Below are 17,354 nucleotides of genomic sequence, written 5' to 3'. Positions count from 1 at the left end.
CTCTCCTCCCACAACTCTAGTCCACTTTGTCTTCCCTCTGCCGGTACCCAGGTTCCTGAAAGCAGAAATGACCCAAGACTACCATTAGGCTACATAATTATGTCAGATGATCCTAATCTACGTACCAAAAAATCCTGAGACCAAAGAGTTTTTCTTACTTATTGAAGAAATATTGCTGCCAAAACCGGTTTGGCTCAGTGGATAGAGCGTAGGCCTGCGGACTGAAAGGTCCCAGGTTCGATTCCGGTCAAGGACATGTACCTTGGTTGCGGGCACATTCCCAGTAGGGAGTGTGCAAGAGGCAGCTAATCAATGATTCTCTCACATCGATGTTTCTAACTCTCTATTCCTCTCTCTTCCTCTCTGTAAAAAAATCAATAAAATAAAAAATAATAAAAGAAATATTGCTGATGGAGAAAGCTCAAAATCTTCAGGAACATGATCAAGATAGTAAAGAAAACAGCAGCAGAGACAGTGACAGAGAAAGCAATGAGGAGCTAAGTAAAGAAAGCTCTGATGAATGTGAAGTTGGGCTGATAAAAAGTACTACTATGGTTTACTCTTCATATATTTTCATTACTGTGTAACAGAAATATAAAGAAAGCTGCAAATAAATAAATGAATAAATAAATGTTTCTTAAGAACTTAATTTTTTAGAGGATGGTAGTGAAATTGGGTTCCCTTTTTAATATTACAAATATACTGCCATATGCCTGCTAAATTAGGGATAAAAACGTTAGTAGAGATACAGTATAAACAAACAATTATATAATAATAGAACAGAGAAGTAATTCCTAGATTATTTAAGAATATATTAAAAATATTTACAATTAATCAAAAAAATTACATAACAATGCTAAAATGGCACTTGCTAAAATCTCTGAAGTCAAGATTCCTAACCTGATAAAAAGTATCTTACTTCAAAAGCCTGTGTGATTTTTTTTTTAATATATTTTATTGTGTTTTTTTTTGACAGAGAGGAAGAGAGAGGGATAGAGAGCTAGAAACATCGATGAGAGAGAATCATCAACCAGCTGCCTCTTGCACACCCTCCACTGGAGATGTGCCCACAACCAAGGTACATGCCCTTGACCGGAATCGAACCCGGACCTTTCAGTCCACAGTCCGATGCTCTATCCATTGAGCCAAACCAGTTTTGGCAAGCCTGTGTGATTTTTAATATGGAAACCCTAGAAGTGTCCTTTATTGGAAAAAAAAAAAAAAGTTTTCTTTAAAGGCAAATAGGCAAGAGAAGAAAATAAATGCATAAATGGTGGAGAGGGGCTTTTTCCATAAAGCCCTCCACACACACAAAAATAATAATGGTGATCTGCTCAAAATTTCCAAAAGCCCAGAGAAGAGCCTGCCCGCCTTCTGTCTGCAAATGTTGCCAAGTTCTCCAGATGATCTGCCTACTCCTCGTCTATATATTCCAAAGGAAAGCTAGCTTAACTTACCTATTCACAAAGGCTAGCTAGTATCATATCTTTATCTCTCTTCAAAATAAGGGCCTGCTGGGGAAGATACCTACTGCAGAAGATACCCATTTGGACATACAGGGCTTGAAGTGTACCAAGAATTGAAAAAATTTGAGAAAAACAAACAACATAAAACAGCAACCAATTAATGTGTTTCTCTCACATCGATATTTCTCTCTGTCTTTCCCTCTCTCTTCCACTCTCTCTGAAAATCAGTGGGAAAATATCCTCAGGTGAGGATTTAAAAGAAAAAGAGTGATTCATAAAGAAAAGAAAACCTTTTTAAAAAGTTTTAATACAAAAATCAAAAATCTACTTACAGAGAATTAGAAGATAAACACATCTTTAAAAGAAGAACAGAATGCCTAGCCAGCATGGCTCAATGGTGGAGCATTGACCTATGAGAACCAGAAAGTCACAGTTGAATTCCCACCCAGTCAGAGCATATGCCCGGGTTGCAGACTCGATCCCCAGTGTGGGGCATTGCAGGAGGCAGTTGATCACTGATTCTCTTTCATCATGGATGTTTCTATCTCTCTCTCCCTCTCCCTTCCTCTCTGAAATTAATAAATATATTTAAAAAGAGAGAACAATTAAAAAAGAGAGAGAATAATGCTACAAAAAAATTAAATAAGAAGCAGCTCTTTATGATCAAATACATGTCTGACAAAATTAAAATGTCAATAGACAAATGAGAAGATAAAGCCACGAAAACAGCCCTAAAAAGGAACAAAAATAAAAAGATGTTGAAAACTGTTTAGTCTTTTTTTATTTTAATATATTTTATTGATTTTTCACAGAGAGGAAGAGAGAGGAATAGAGAGTTAGAAACATCGATGAGAGAGAATCATCGATCAGCTGCCTCTTGCACCCCCCCCACTGGGGATGTGCCCGCAACCGAGGTACATGCCCTTGCCCGGAATCGAACCCGGGACCCTTCAGTCTGCAGGCCAACGCTCTATCCACTGAGCCAAACCGGTCCCGACTGGAAACTGTTTACTCTTAAGCCAAGAAGTATGGCAGGATTATATTTACTTCTTTACTGATCTAATAATTTAGCAGGAATGACATGGATTCTCTTTTTATCACACTCTATTGATTGCTTAAAATTATGCCACATTTTAATTGCTTCCTATTTGGAACATGACTTCCTTGTTAATTTTTTCCCCCTTGTATTTTTTAACTTTTCAGTGGAAAAGGTGGGAAGACATTATGGGCATTAAATGGGTTTTCAAAATGGGGGAGAAAAGAAAGTCAAGCCCTGACCAGTTTGGCTCAGTGGATAGAGCATTAGCCTGCACACTAAAGGGTCCCAGGTTCGATTCCAGTCAAGGGCATGTACCTTAGTTGCAGGCACATATATCCCCAATAGGTGTGCAGGAAGCAGTTGAACGATGTTTCTCTCTCATCGATGTTTCTAACTCTCTCTCCCTCTCCTTTCCTCAATAAAATATATTTAAAAGAAAATCAAAAGAAGCAAAGGATGTGAAGTCCATAGAAGTAAGTAGAGTGCAACAATCATATTAAAAGGAAATAATCAGTGACTGGTCAATCAAAAAATATTAGCAGGTTCAGGAGGTTAGTGGTCAGAGATACCAAGAGGAAGTAGAAATGAGAGGAATACAGCCTTAGCCATGAGTGTTCTGTACAAAACTACCACCAAAGAAGAAGCTGTCAAGATGCCAATTCAGTTGGTCCACCTTCAAATATAGACAACACGGTCTCACATTTCTTAAAAAACAAAATAGATACTTACCTGACAAAGAACTGGCCAGGCTTCCTCTCCGTAACTTAGAGTCATCCTGACTAAGCTGTCGTTGAAGTTTAGCTTTTCCAGCGGATGAAAATATGTCAGGATTACTGAGCTTCCGGAAGAGCAGGGGACTAAGTCCAGATATAACATCCTTCAAAAAGAAAAAAGTAAAACATAAGTCTTTAATGTCTTTTCTGAAAGTGTCTAAGAACTTTATATTAAATATCTCTACAGTATTCATTATTATAGCTAAAAAATGCCAACATTTTCTATTTCCTGTTCAGTACATAAAGTCAGAAATATATTTTTTACTAAAAGCTATTTGGTATGCTAATAAGGATGTGGATATGATCATAAAATGCCATACAAGAAATAGAGGAGGAAACTCACAAGATAAGACATTTTGATAAGATGTAATATTCATAATTAGTACACACACTGTTTATTCACTCTTCTCCTTTTTTTCATACTCTTCCTCTATCCAGTAAGAAGAAGTTTTTTTCAGTTTTTAAAAAATCATGAATAACAAGCCTTTCTTTACCTGTTATACTAACTTAGAAACACCTTCAGCATTCAATTAGTGTAAAACAAAACTTTGAGCTTTCTTTATATGTCCATAATAAGAGCTAAATGCATGCTTTCCATGAAAAAGTATAAAGTATTACGTATGAAGAAAATACAGACAATATGAAACCTTGGCCTTTATTTTAGTCTAACTTTTATTTTAGTCTAGCCCATCCCACTCCATCCCAATAGCTCTTCCTACTCATTCAGTAGTGTCCAACATATCAAGATTCAACATTTTGGAGAAACCCCACCTAATTAACAGCATTAAATGAAAAACTATTTTGAAACAAAATAAGGCAAATGAGGCATATATTTTATATTTCTATGATGGAAGCTAAAATAAACAAAATAAGTAGTGCATCATATTGATCTAGAAAGTAATAAGACAGCCGAAACCGGTTTGGCTCAGTGGATAGAGCGTCGGTCTGCGGACTGAAAGATCCCAGGATCGATTCCGGTCAAGGGCATGTACCTTGGTTGCGGGCACATCCCGGGCAGGGGGTGTGCAGGAGGCAGCTGATCGATGTTTCTCTCTCATTGATGTTTCTAACTCTCTATCGCTCTCCCTTCCTCTCTGTAAAAAATCAAATATATATATATATATATATATATATATATATATATATATATATTTTTTTTTTTAAAGACTTATTTTAAGCCTTGACTAGTGTGGGAGTTGTCCTAGTCATGGCACATACCTGGGATGCGATCTCAATCCCCAGTAAGGGGCATGCAGGAGGCAGCCAAATGAATGTTTCACTCTCATATCCATGTTTCCCTCTCCCTCTCCTTCTCCTTTTCTCTCTCTCTAAAAATCAATTTAAAAATATTTTTTAGCCTGGCTGGTGTGGCTCAGTGGTTGAGTGTCAACCCATGTACCAGAAGGTCACATTTAATTGCTGGTCAGGCTCAATCCCCAGTAAGGGGTGTGCAGGAGTCAGACAATCAATGATTCTCTCTCATCATTGATGTTTCTCTCTCTCTCTCCCTCTCCCTTCCTCTCTGAAATCAATTTTTTAAAATATTTGTTTTTTTAAAGACATAACCAAGGGCCTAAGAAAGTCCCTATGTTCCCTTCCAGTCACTTCCCCAGTTGCCTCCAGTATAACCACTATCCAGGCTTCTAACAGAATAGATAATATATAAAGTGAAAACCTTTATATGAATCAATCAGTATGAACTGTTCTCTGTCCTGCTTCATTTGCTCAATTAAGCTTTTAAAGCAGAACATACACACCAAAAATAGCAAAACATTATTGAGTTTATCCAAGAAGTCATTAAGGGAGAGGATATGAGCACTAAACAAAAAAGACAAAACCACAAAAAGCCCAAGAGAAAAAGAAAAAGGGCATGGGAAATAGAACTTTCTTAATGACTTCCATACTAACTTCTTAGTTTTCTAGTTCCCATTTCTAGTTCCTTACAAAATCCAGTCAAACTACATGCTTTTAGGTTCAATGGGATAAGCCGGTGACCTTATAATAAGCTCTTCCTTTCTGCTTAAACTAGATCGGATTGGCTTCTATCATTATTATGATCAAACCTAGAATGACTTCCGGGTTTCTGACTTGGTGGGATGCTTATCAACCCTGGGGATACAGAAGGAAAAACAAGTTTACAAATAAAACACTGCTATGGCAATAGCAAATAGTAGCACAATTACAAATTACAGTACTTTTCCAATAACTATTAAGGGAGCTATAAACATTTAACAAGAAGGAAGGGAGGGAGGGAAGAAAGTGGGGAGAAAGAGGAGGGCAGGAAGGGAAGGAAAGAAGCAAAGGAAGGAAAGGAAGGAAAGAAGGGAAGGAAGGAGACATTCATAACTCTCTTCAACTACATGAGGGCTATTTCCTACATTGTACAAGAGTAATCTTCTTACTGCAGAGGCCAGAATTATTAGAATTACTGGATGAAAATAACAGAAGGGTTAGTTAGAAGGAAGAACTGTCTTACAGTGATTAAGCCATCTTAAAAAGGAATGGATTGTGCCAGTAGAAATATGGAGAGAGAAAAAAAAAGTAAAACATCAGGTGCTAAAGCAGTAAATTCTCAAAATGTGGTTCCCAGGCCAGCAGCAACAACCTCACTTGTGAACTTGTTAGAAACAAATTCTCAGGCCCTACCCTAGATCTACTAAATCAGAAATTCTGGGAGAGGAAACCAACAATCTATACTTTAACAAGCCCGCCATGGGATTCTGAAGCACACTAACATTTGAGAACTGCCAGACTAGATAAAAAACTTTCAATATGCTGCCACCAGCACACAGATATATTGATCAGCTGTATTATATCATAAATAATTCAAAATTGATAATAAAGTACTCAGGTTTGCAACTAGTTTAATTTCTTAATTAAATGAAAGCAGGTTCCTGGTAAACACTATAATAAAGTCAATTCACTTGCACTGCAATATTCTTTAAGTGAGATTTTTAAGAGACAGAATTGCAGCAAGCATGAAAAAATTATATATCAATATAATCTACTGTAGCAGTAACATCTAACATATGCCATGCACATTTCAATTGCCAAATAAAAATTTTAAAGGTGAAAAGTGGCCTTACTATACAACCTCTACATGTTCCTTCCAATTCTAAGAGAGTGTTGCTTTCTCTTTTAATTCAGTACTAACTTGGGGCTATTTTGCATCCTGGGAGTTTTCACAGAGTCCTGCCTCTCTGGGCTTAGAACCATCTCCCTCCTCCACATTAGCAAAGCAAGTCTCAGGCTAACTATCCGCAGGCTAGTGTTCTGCTTTTACTGTACTATGCTATGAAAAATATGATGCAAAGCAAGCACAGGATTCACAGCTGAAAACAGGAGTCTACACACTAAAAATATGTCTATCGGACTAAAACCTTTGGTTAACTTTAATTAGGAGTTGTCTTACCCCATATGACTGGTAATTAAGTAGGTGAAAAAATTTTATACCCTGTAGCAATTTCTTCCTGGCCGACCTTGCCAAGAGTCAAATGAGGTGCCATACTGCTCTAAGTCCATTCTCTTAATCCTTACCAAAAAGCCTTTATTTGACATCCACATGCGGGGGAAAAAACTTTGACCCCATACCTCAAGTATATCAAACACAACATATACAAAAATTAACTCTAAATGGATAATAAATCGAACCATAAAACCTAAAACTATAAAACTTTAGAAGAGCCCTAGCAGTTTGGCTCAATGGATAGAGCATCTGCCTGGGAACTGAAGGGTCCCGGGTTCGATTCTGGTGAAGGGCACATGCCCAGATTGTGGGCTCGATCCCTGGTGAGGGACTTGCGGGAGGCAGTCGATCCATGATTCTCTCTCATCATGATGTTTCCATCTCTCTCTCCCTCTTCCTTCCTCTCTGAAATCAATAAAAATATATTTTTTAAAAAAACTTCAGAAGAAAATACAAGAGTAAATATTTGTAGCTTTGAGTTAGGTAAACTTTTTTTTTTTTAAATGTATTTTTTTATTGATTTTTTACAGAGAGGAAGAGAGATGGATAGAGAGTTAGAACCATTGATGAGAATCATCGATTAGCTGCCTCTGGCACACCCCCTACTGGGGATGTGCCCGCAACCAAGGTACATGCCCTTGGAATCGAACCAGGAACCCCATCCACTGAGCCAAACCAGTTTCGACGAGTTAGGCAAACTTCTTAGGACACTAAGACAAATCTAAAGAGAACAAATTTACTAATTGGACTTCATCAAATTTAAAAACTACGATTCTTCCCTGGCCTATATGGCTGTTAGTTGAGCATTCTCTCATGCACCAAAAGATCATCAGTTCAATCCAATCGGGGTGAGTACAGAAGGCAACTGATCGAAGTTTATCTCTCCCATTGATGTTTATCTCCCCCCACCCCCACCCCGCCCCTAACCCCTTCCTCTCTCTCTAAAAATCCATAAAAACATTTTTATTTTTTTTAAACTACTTTACGGGGAGATCGAAGATGGCTGCCAACAGGAAAGCAGGCTACAAGACAGTGTGTGAGAGAACGAAAGGAGAGTGTGTGGACATACGGGGAGTGTCTATGTGACTGAGGGACAGCTATATTCCAGGGGACTCTGGGGACTGCCGGACTGGGCTCCCCTGTCCGGGCAGCCTCCACTGCTGCTGAAATCTCTTCTGGAGCGACTGGCTCTGCCACAGACACCACGCCATCTTGAAGGGGGCAGTGGCTGTGAGAGGAAGCCTAGCCTTACCTTCAATCAGGAAGAATTGGATAACTCCTAGGATCCTACAACCACAACACCCAGGGATCAGCTGTGAACCCAAGGAGCACAAATACATGGGCTCAGATGAGCTCGGCACCTTCTCATGGAAAGGTGAGATTTCGCCCAGAGAAAGGTGAGGTCTTGATCCAGACTAGAGGGAGAAACGCATGCAGGGGGATCTAGAGGTCCAGAGGAAGTCTGTGCCCCATAAAATCCATGGCTGTTGGGGCCAGTGTAGTCTGCGAATGTCGAAGGGGTTCCACAGGGCTGCTGACAGAAGGGAACTCTAGAATTCAACCCATAGCTGGGCTGGGCACAAACTGCAGGCACGTCCCCAATGGGGAGTGTGCAGGAGATTGATGTTTCTCTCTCATCAATATTTCTAACTCTCTATCTCTATCCCTTCCTTCCTCTCTGTAAAAAATCAATAAAATATTTTTTTTAAAAAAGAACTAAAACCTATCCTCCTCACAATATTCCAAAAAAGGTACACTTCCAAGCTCTGTCTATGAAGCCAGCATTACCCTAATCCCAAAACCAGATAAAGACACCACAAAAAAGAGAAGTACAGCCCCAGCTAGTTTGGCTCAATGGATAGAGCATCGGACTGCAGACTGAAGGGTCCAGGTATGGTTCCAGTCAAGGGCGCATGCCCAGGTTTCAGGCTCAATCCCCAGTAGGGGGTGTGCAGGAGGCAACTGATCAGTGTTTCTCTCTCATCATTGATGTTTCTATCTCTCTCTCCCTCTCCCTTCCTCTCTGAAATCATTAAAAACATTAAAAAAGAGAGAGAGAGAACTACAGGCCAGTATCCTTAATGAGATAGATGCTAAAATTCTTAACAACATTCTAACAATTGGATTCAGCCTTACATTAGAAAAATCATACACCATGACCAAGTGGGATTTATTCCGGGGATGCAAGGATGGTACAATATCTGCAAATCAATAAACGTAATACATCACATAAACTGAGAGACAAAAATCACATAATCATATCAATTGATGCAGAAAAAGCATTTGACAAAATCCAACACCCTTTCTTGATAAAAACTCTCAGCAAAGTGGGAATAGAGGGATCACACCTCAACATAATAAAAGCCCTATATGACAAACCCACAGCCAACATCATACTCAATGGGCAAAAACTAAAACCATTTCTCCTAAGAACAGGATCAAGGAAAGGATGCCCACTTTCACCACTCCTGTTCGACACAGTACTAGAAGTATTAACCATAGCGATCAGACAAGAAGAAATAAAAGGCATCCAAATTGGAAAAGAAGTAAAACTATCCTTATTCATAGATGACATGATACTATACATAGAAAACCCCAGCCGAAACTGGTTTGACTCAGTGGATAGAGCATCGGTCTGCGGACTGAAGGGTCCCAGGTTCGATTCCAGTCAAGGGCATGTACATTGGTTGCGGGCAAATCCCCAGTAGGGGGTGTGTAGGAGGCAGCTGGTTGATGTTTCTCTTTCATCAACGTTTCTAGCTCTCTATCCCTCTCCCTTCCTCTCTGTGGAAAATCAATAAAATATATTAAAAAATAAAAAAAAGAAAATCCCAAACACTACTAGACTTAATAAATGAATTTGGCAATGTAGCAGGATACAAAATTAACACCCAGAAATCTATGGCCTTTTTATACACCAATAATGAACTCACAGAAAGAGAAACGAAAAAAGCAATCCCATTTACCATTGCACCAAAAAAAAGTAAGATATCTAGGAATAAACTTAACTAAGAATATAAAAGATGTGTACTCAAAAAACTACAGGTCATTGAAAAAGAGATAGAGGAAGACATAAACAAATATAAGAACATACCATGTTCATGGATTGGTAGTATCAACATCATTAAAATGTCCATACTACCTAAAGCCATCTATAGATTCAATGCAATACCTATTAAAATGCCAATGGGCCCTAACCAGTTTGGCTCAGTGGATAGAGCGTCAGTCAATGGGCTGAGGGGGACCAGGTTCGATTCCAGTCAAGGGCATGTATCCTGGTTGCGGGCACATCCCCAATGGGAGGTGTGCAGAAGGCAGCTAATTAATGTCTCTCTCTCATTGGTGTTTCTAACTCTCTATCCCTCTCTCTTCCTCTCTGTAAAAAAAAATCAATAAAATATATATTTTAAAAATACCAATGGCATATCTCAAAGATCTAGAACAAAAGCTCCAAAAATTCATCTGGATTAAAAAAAGACCCTGCATAGCCACAGCTATCCTGAGAAAGAAGAACAAAATTGGAAGGATCACAATACCAGACATCAAGCTATATTACCAAGCCACAGTTCTCAAAGCTGCCTGGTACTTGCACAAGAACAGATATATAGAACAATGGAACAGAATAGAGAACCCAGAAATTGACCCAAGCCATTATACTCAATATTTGACAAAAGAGGTAAGGGCATACAATGGAGTCAAGACAGTCTAATAAATGGTGCTGGAAAAATTGGCCAGATACATGCAAAAAAATGAAATTAGACCACCAACTTACATCATACACAAAAATAAAGTCAAAATGGGTAAAGGTGTTAAAGGTAAGATGGGAAACGATAAAAATCTTAGAAGAATCCGTAGGCAGCAAAATATCAGACATATGTCGTAGCAATATTTTTACTGATACAGTTGCTAGGGCAATGGAAACGAAGGAGAAAATAAACAAATGAGATTACATCAAAATAAAAAGCTTCAGAGCAAAAGAAAACATGAACAAAACTACAAGAGAGCTCACTGCATGGGAGAACACATTTGCCAATATTATATCCAATAAGGGCCTAATTTCCAAAATGTATAGGGAATAATACATCTTAACATAAAGATAAGTAATCCAAGGGGAAGGACGAGGCGGCGGGGGGGGGGGGGGGGGGATGGAAAAAAAAAAAGGTAAATAATCCAATCAAAAAATGGGTAAAGTTCCTATTAGACACTTTTCAAAAGTGGATATATAGAAGGCCAAGAGATATATGAAAACATGCTCACAGTCACTAATCATTCGAGAGATGCAACTCAAAACGCCAATTAGATACCGTCTCACACCTGTCAGAATGGCTGTAATCAACAAATCAACTAAGGACAAGTGCTTGCAAGGATGTGGAGAAAAAGGAACCTTCTTGCACTGCTGGTGGGAATGCAAACTGATACAGCCACTGTGAAAAACAGTATAGAGTTTCCTCAAAAAATTAAAAATGGAACTCCCATTTGACCCAGTAATCCCACTTCTAGGAATATATCCCAAGAAACCAGAAACATCAATCAGAAAGGATATATGTACCCCTATGTTCATAGCAGCACAATTTACAATTGCTAAGATCTGGAAACAGACCAAGTGCCCATCAGTAGATGAGTGAATAAAAGATCTGTGGTACAATTATACTATGAATATTATGCAGCAGTAAAAAAGAAGAATCTCTTACCCTTTGAGACAGTATAGAGAGGGACCTGGAGAGTATCATGCTAAGTGAAATAAGTCAGTCAGAGAAAGACAAGTATCACATGATCTCACTCGTAAGTGGAATCTAAGTAACAAAATATACTGATGAATGGAGTTGATTCAGAGTCATTAAACAGAGTGTGGAATCTCAGAGGGAAGGCGGGAAGAATGGGTGAGTGGGGTAATTAACCAAAGACCTTGTATGCATATATGAATAACTTGTGGACACAGACAATAGGGTGGTGAAGGCCTGAGGCAGGAAAGCAGGACAGGCTAGAGAGGGTCAATGGGTGAAACGGGGGACCTATGTAATATTTTCATCAATAAAGAATTATTAAAATAAATAAATAATAAATAATAAAAAATCTTCTAAGACAGTTACTTAATAAAGAAAGTTTCGCCGAAGCCGGTGTGGCTCAGTGGATAGAGCATCGGTCTGTGGACTGAAAGGTCCCGGGTTCGATTCCGGTCAAGGGCATGTGCCTTGGTTGCCGGCACATCCCCGGTGGGGGGTGTGCAGGAGGCAGCTGGTCGATGTTTCTAGCTCTCTATCCCTCTCCCTTCCTCTCTGTAAAAAATCAATAAAATATATTTAAAAAAAAAAAAAAAGAAAAGAAAGTTTCCCTAAAGGGGAAATGCCAAACTAAAGCCTCCTTTCAAGCTGAACTAAGTAAAATAATAGTTCAAGAACATCCACAAACCAAAGGTTCAAAACATATAATTTTCTATCATATTTCTTTCTAAAAGCAAATGAGAACATTAAAAAATATGAGTTCTATTTTCATACATTCTGTACATGTACTTTTAAAATATGATAATTAACCATTATTGAGCACTTCTTGGTTACTGGCTTTATAATAAGTGCTTTATATGAATTTATTAATTTCTCACAATAACCCTATAAAATAGGTAATAATAGCTCTCTTTTACATACCGTGTTTCCCCCAAAATAAGACATCCTCCAAAAATAAGACCTACTTATAGGTTTCCTTCTGAGTGAAATATAAGGCATCCCCCCGAAAATAAGGCCCACCCTAGGCTAAACATGAGAGATTTGGTCCACTGATTCTGAAAGAAATGGAGTCACAAGAAATTCACCAGGAAATTCAGGATTTGGATTGTTATGATGATGCTCCAGAAGATGACATGATTGTCATTGAATAAAGGAGTAAATTCTTGATACTGTAGGATTCAGTTTGTCTGGTTTGTGTTGACAACTACCATACTACCGTACCGAATACAGGTAATAAATTTCCTTTATTTTCATTTAACAATAAATGTGTACCGTATTCTTCTTCATGGAAAAATAAGACATCCCATGAAAATAAGACCTAGCGCATCTTTGGGAGCAAAAATTAATATAAGACACTGTCTTATTTTCGGGGAAACAGGGTATATATACGAGATAATTGAGTTTTAGAAAATTTAAGTAACTTGCCTCAGGTCACAGTGTTGGAATTTGAAATTACAGAATGACTCAATCTTAATCACTATACATTCACTAAGAAGTATTAATTTAGAACCTTCTATATATAATTCTAGAAATTGAAGATATAAGAGTGAGAAAAACTAAAATTCCTCCTTTCATATATTCTAACTAGAGGCCCAGAGCACAAATTCATGAATGGGTGGGGTCCCTTGGCCTGACCGGTGATCAGGGGCTGATGGGGACTGTCTTGCCCAGTCCTGATCGGCCAATGGGGGCCAGCTGGCTAAGGAGGGGCCACAGGAGGTTGGCCAGCCTGCAGGGGAAGGCCCAAGGGAGGGCTCCAGGGCATGTCCGGCCCTCTTGCCCACTTCCAGTCAGCTGGACCCCAGCAGCAAGCTAACCTACCAGTTGGAGCGTCTGCCCCCTGGTGGTCAGTGTGCATCATAGCAACTGGTCGAGTGGTGTATCAAACAGTCAATCAGTTGGATACTTAGCATATTACACTTTTATGATATAGGATGTGGAAGAATTACAATAAACAACATATGTGATAATAACAGGTGACTAAAAGGAGGGAAAGACAATGACTAAACATATTACTTTAAAAATGTTCAAGAGCCAAGCATGACACAGTAGTTGAGTGTCAACCTATAAACCAGGGGGTCACAGTTCTATTCAAGGCACATGCTCAGGTTGCAGGCTCGATCCCCAGAAAGGCATGTGCAGGAGGCAGCCAATCAATGATTCTCTCTCATCACTGATGTTTATATCTCTCTATCCTTCTCCCTTCCTCACTCTCTAAAAAATCAATAAAAACATTTTTTTCAACCCTGACCAATTTGGCTCAGTGGATAGAACGTCAGTCTTCGGACTCAAGGGTCCCAAGTTCGATTCTGGTCAAGGGCATGTACCTTGGTTGTGGGCACATCCCCAGTAGGGGGTATGCAGGAGGCAGCTGATCGATGTTTCTCTCTCATTGATGCTTCTGATTCTTTATCCTTCTCTCTTCCTCTCTGTAAAAAATCAATGAAATATATGTTTTTAAAAAAACACATTTTTTTCAAATGTGAAAATTCATTAAAAAAATAAACTCTCTCTATATAAAAGCCTACACAACCAAATGACCAAACGACTGGTCAACCATGATGCGCACTGACCACCAGGTCAACAGATGCTCAATGCATAGGATCGGGCTCCCTCCTGTCCGGATCAGGCCTGCAGGGATCGGGCCTGCAGGGATCGGGCCAAAACCAACTATCCAACATCCCCCTAGAGATCCTAGATTACGAGAGGGCACAGGCCAGGCCTCTGGTAATAAAATACTGTAAAGCTGGCCAAGGGCTCTAGCCATTTTTGCTCAGTGGTTAGAGCATCAGACTGAAGGGTTGTGGATTTGATTCCAATCAAGGGCAGGTACCTCTGTTGCAGTCTCAATCCCCGGTCCCATATCAATGTCTCTCTCTCTCTCTCTCTCTCTCTTTCTCTCTCTCTCTCTCTCTCTCTCTCTCTCTCTCTCTCTCTCTCTCTCTCTCTCTCTCTCTCTCGTTCCCTTCCACTCTCTCCGAAAAATCAATGGAAAAAATATCCTCTATTGAGGATTAACAACAAAAACTGGTCAGAAAGACCTCTTTGAAGAGGTTATATCTGGACAGAGACCTGAATAAAATGAGAAAATGAGGATGCCAGCCATATATACATATACAGTATACTGTGTGTGTGTGTGTGTGTGTGTGTGTGTGTGTGTGTGTGTGTGAAAATTTGAAAAAAAGAACATCTCAGGTACTATCAAGTACAGAAGTCCTCGATAATTTTTAAAATGTCCTCAGGCAGGAGCAGACAATATACTTGGAGACTATCAAGGCAGCCAGTGTGACTAGAGCTCAATGAACAAGAACAGTGGAAGGAAATGGGATTTGAGAGGCCAAAAACAGATCATGCAGAATCTTAGAGGACAAAGCAAGCATTCTGGGTTCTCATCTAACCTGATGGAAAGCAATTGTAGGATTTTTAGTAGGGATGGGTGACAAACACTGATTTAAGCTTTTACAGGGTGATACTGATTGATCTTGCTATGTCCAAAATACCATGGGGAAGGGTGGGATAATGGGAGGTGGGGTGGGATAATGGGAGGTGGGGTGGGGTAATGGGCGGTGGGGTAATGAGAGGTGTGGTGGGGTTGAGCAACAGGATATAACCAGGTGACTTTTACAATAATCCAGATGAAAGATGAGAGGTTAAGCTTACGGTAGTGATGGGCTAGAGGGGAAAAGTCTCATGCAATCTGAATGTAACACCAACCAGACCTGATGGGATGAATGTGAACTATGAGGTCAAGTAAAGAATCAAAGATAACTTCCAAATTTTGATCTGAGTAATGGATGGTAGTGCTATTTGCTGACATGGGAAAAGACTGGGGAAAAAGCACGCCTGACCAGCATTGCTCAGTGGGTGAGCATTAACTTGTGAACCATGAGGTCATGGGTTCAATTCCTGGTCAGGGCATATGCCTGGGTTGCGAAATCAATCTCCAGTGGGGTACATGCAAGAGGCAGACAATCAATGATTCTCCTTCATCATTTATGTTTGTATCTCTCTCCTGCTCCCTTCCTCTCTGAAATAAAATTTTTTAAAATATATTTCATTGATTTTTTTACAGAGAGGAAGGGAGAGGGATAGAGAATTAGAAACATCAATGAGAAACATCGATCAACTGCCTCCTGCACACCCCCTACTGGGGATGTGTCCGAAACCAAGGTACATGCCTGACCAGAATCGAACCTGGGACCTATCAGTCCGCAGGCCAACCCTTTATCCACTGAGCCAAACCAGTTTCGGCTGAAATAAATTTAAAAAAAAAAAAAAAAAAAAATTTTAAGAAGCTGACTGGGAAGGGAAAAAAAATCAAAAGTACTGTTTTGGATATGTTAAATTTAAGAGATCTAAATTTAAGAGACCTATTAGCTATTCAAATGAAAATGCTATACACCGATAAGTAAAAATAGGAGTCTAGAGTTCAGAAGAAAGGTCAAGACTAGATAAATAATGTGGGAATAACAGCATACAGATGGAATGCAAAGCAATACAATCTGATGAGATCAAACAGGAGGAAGAAAAAAATACAGAAGCAAAGACTAAAACCTCTGAAGTACAAATGAGATAGGAGAAAAAATAATGGAACGATCAACCATGTCAATGCAACAGGTTATTTCTTTCCAGCCACATTCAGCTGCCTAAATATAGGTAAATAGGCAGAATTGGTTTAATTTGTCAAACAAGTATGACAAAAAGGAAAAGAGGCAAGAGAATTGAAGGTACATGCACAGGAGAGATTATGATAATGTTAAGTTGGATAAGAAGAAATGTTAAGTTGGATAAGAAGAAAAATAGAGGTAATTGACAATGAAACAATGGTTTAAACAAAAAATGATCTGGGGGTTCCAAAGAACTTTGAACAGTTTTTGGAGAGAAAATTCTGAAAGGAGTGTGAACTGGAGAAAGGGAAGATGATGTAAAGGTCAGAGTGTGTGGCAAGTTCAAAACTAAAATTTTAGAGGTGAAATGATTATTGGTAAAAATAAAATAAAATATACCTAATGAACATGGTATTAGGAGGCTCAGGTTGAGGTCAATTCTTCACACCAATTATTCACTGTACAATCACTGTATACATGGGTATAGCACTGAGAAAAGGAAACAGTCCTTTGGTATTAAAATGAGGTACACCGCCGAAACCAGTTTGGCTCAGTGGATAGAGCATCAGTCTGTGGACTGAAGGGTCAAAGGTTCGATTCCGGTCAAGGGCATGTGCATTGGTTGCGGGCACATACTCAGTACGGGGTGTGCAAGAGGCAGCTGGTTGATGTTTCTCTCTCATCGACGTTTCTAGCTCTCTATCCCTCTCCCTTCCTCTCTGTGAAAAATCAATAAAATATTAAAATAAATAAAATAAAATGAGGTACACCGTTAACAAAAAAAGTTGTCAAATATGTCTCACTAACAATACATTATAGGTAAGCCCTTACTCCCAACAGGCTAGCAACTTCTGCTCTCCCTTGAGAATTCTTCCTCTTCCCCTAGGGCTAGCTAGCCCTTGGTCCAATAACCCACCTTCAAACCCCCCTTGAATCCCAAGTATGTATATTAATGAATAACAACCAACATCTACTGATGAAAAAAAATAATTACCAAGACACCATGAAATTTCACCAAGAAAGTACAAAGCTACAATAGTTAGCAAATTTAGCAGAGAACCATAGTAGCTAAGATCAGCAATGAAGGAACTATACTCACTGCAATATTGGCTGCCTCTGATAGTCCTGACTGTAGGTCACCATCAGTAACTGATGGAAAAGGTTTTAGGTTGATTTTGAGGCTACGGAGCATTCAGTAGGACAAAGATAGGAAAACTGTAAACTGATGTGTCCTACCCTCATCAGGAAAACACTGTCCAACCTGCTTCAACCATCCCAGGCT

The 17,354-nt window shown here is 39.2% G+C and overlaps 1 protein-coding gene across 6 annotated transcripts in view; it reads right to left on the bottom strand.

The window, feature by feature from the left end:
• The window catches only part of MAST2 (microtubule associated serine/threonine kinase 2), a 137,958-nt gene that overhangs the window by 114,485 nt on the left and 6,119 nt on the right, over positions 1-17,354 (bottom strand). For all 6 annotated transcript variants that reach the window (XM_084874484.1, XM_084874476.1, XM_084874478.1 and 3 more), the window contains exon 2: positions 3,235-3,382. In XM_084874484.1, coding sequence (XP_084730610.1) covers positions 3,235-3,382 — 148 coding nt within the window. The remainder of the gene's footprint in view (positions 1-3,234; positions 3,383-17,354) is intronic.

This window comes from Pipistrellus hanaki (assembly GCF_964339955.1).
Source record: "Pipistrellus hanaki genome assembly, chromosome: 2".
NCBI classification, from domain to species: domain Eukaryota; kingdom Metazoa; phylum Chordata; class Mammalia; order Chiroptera; family Vespertilionidae; genus Pipistrellus; species Pipistrellus hanaki.
Note: the sequence above shows the minus strand (reverse complement) of the source record. Positions and strands in the feature narration are given on the sequence as shown.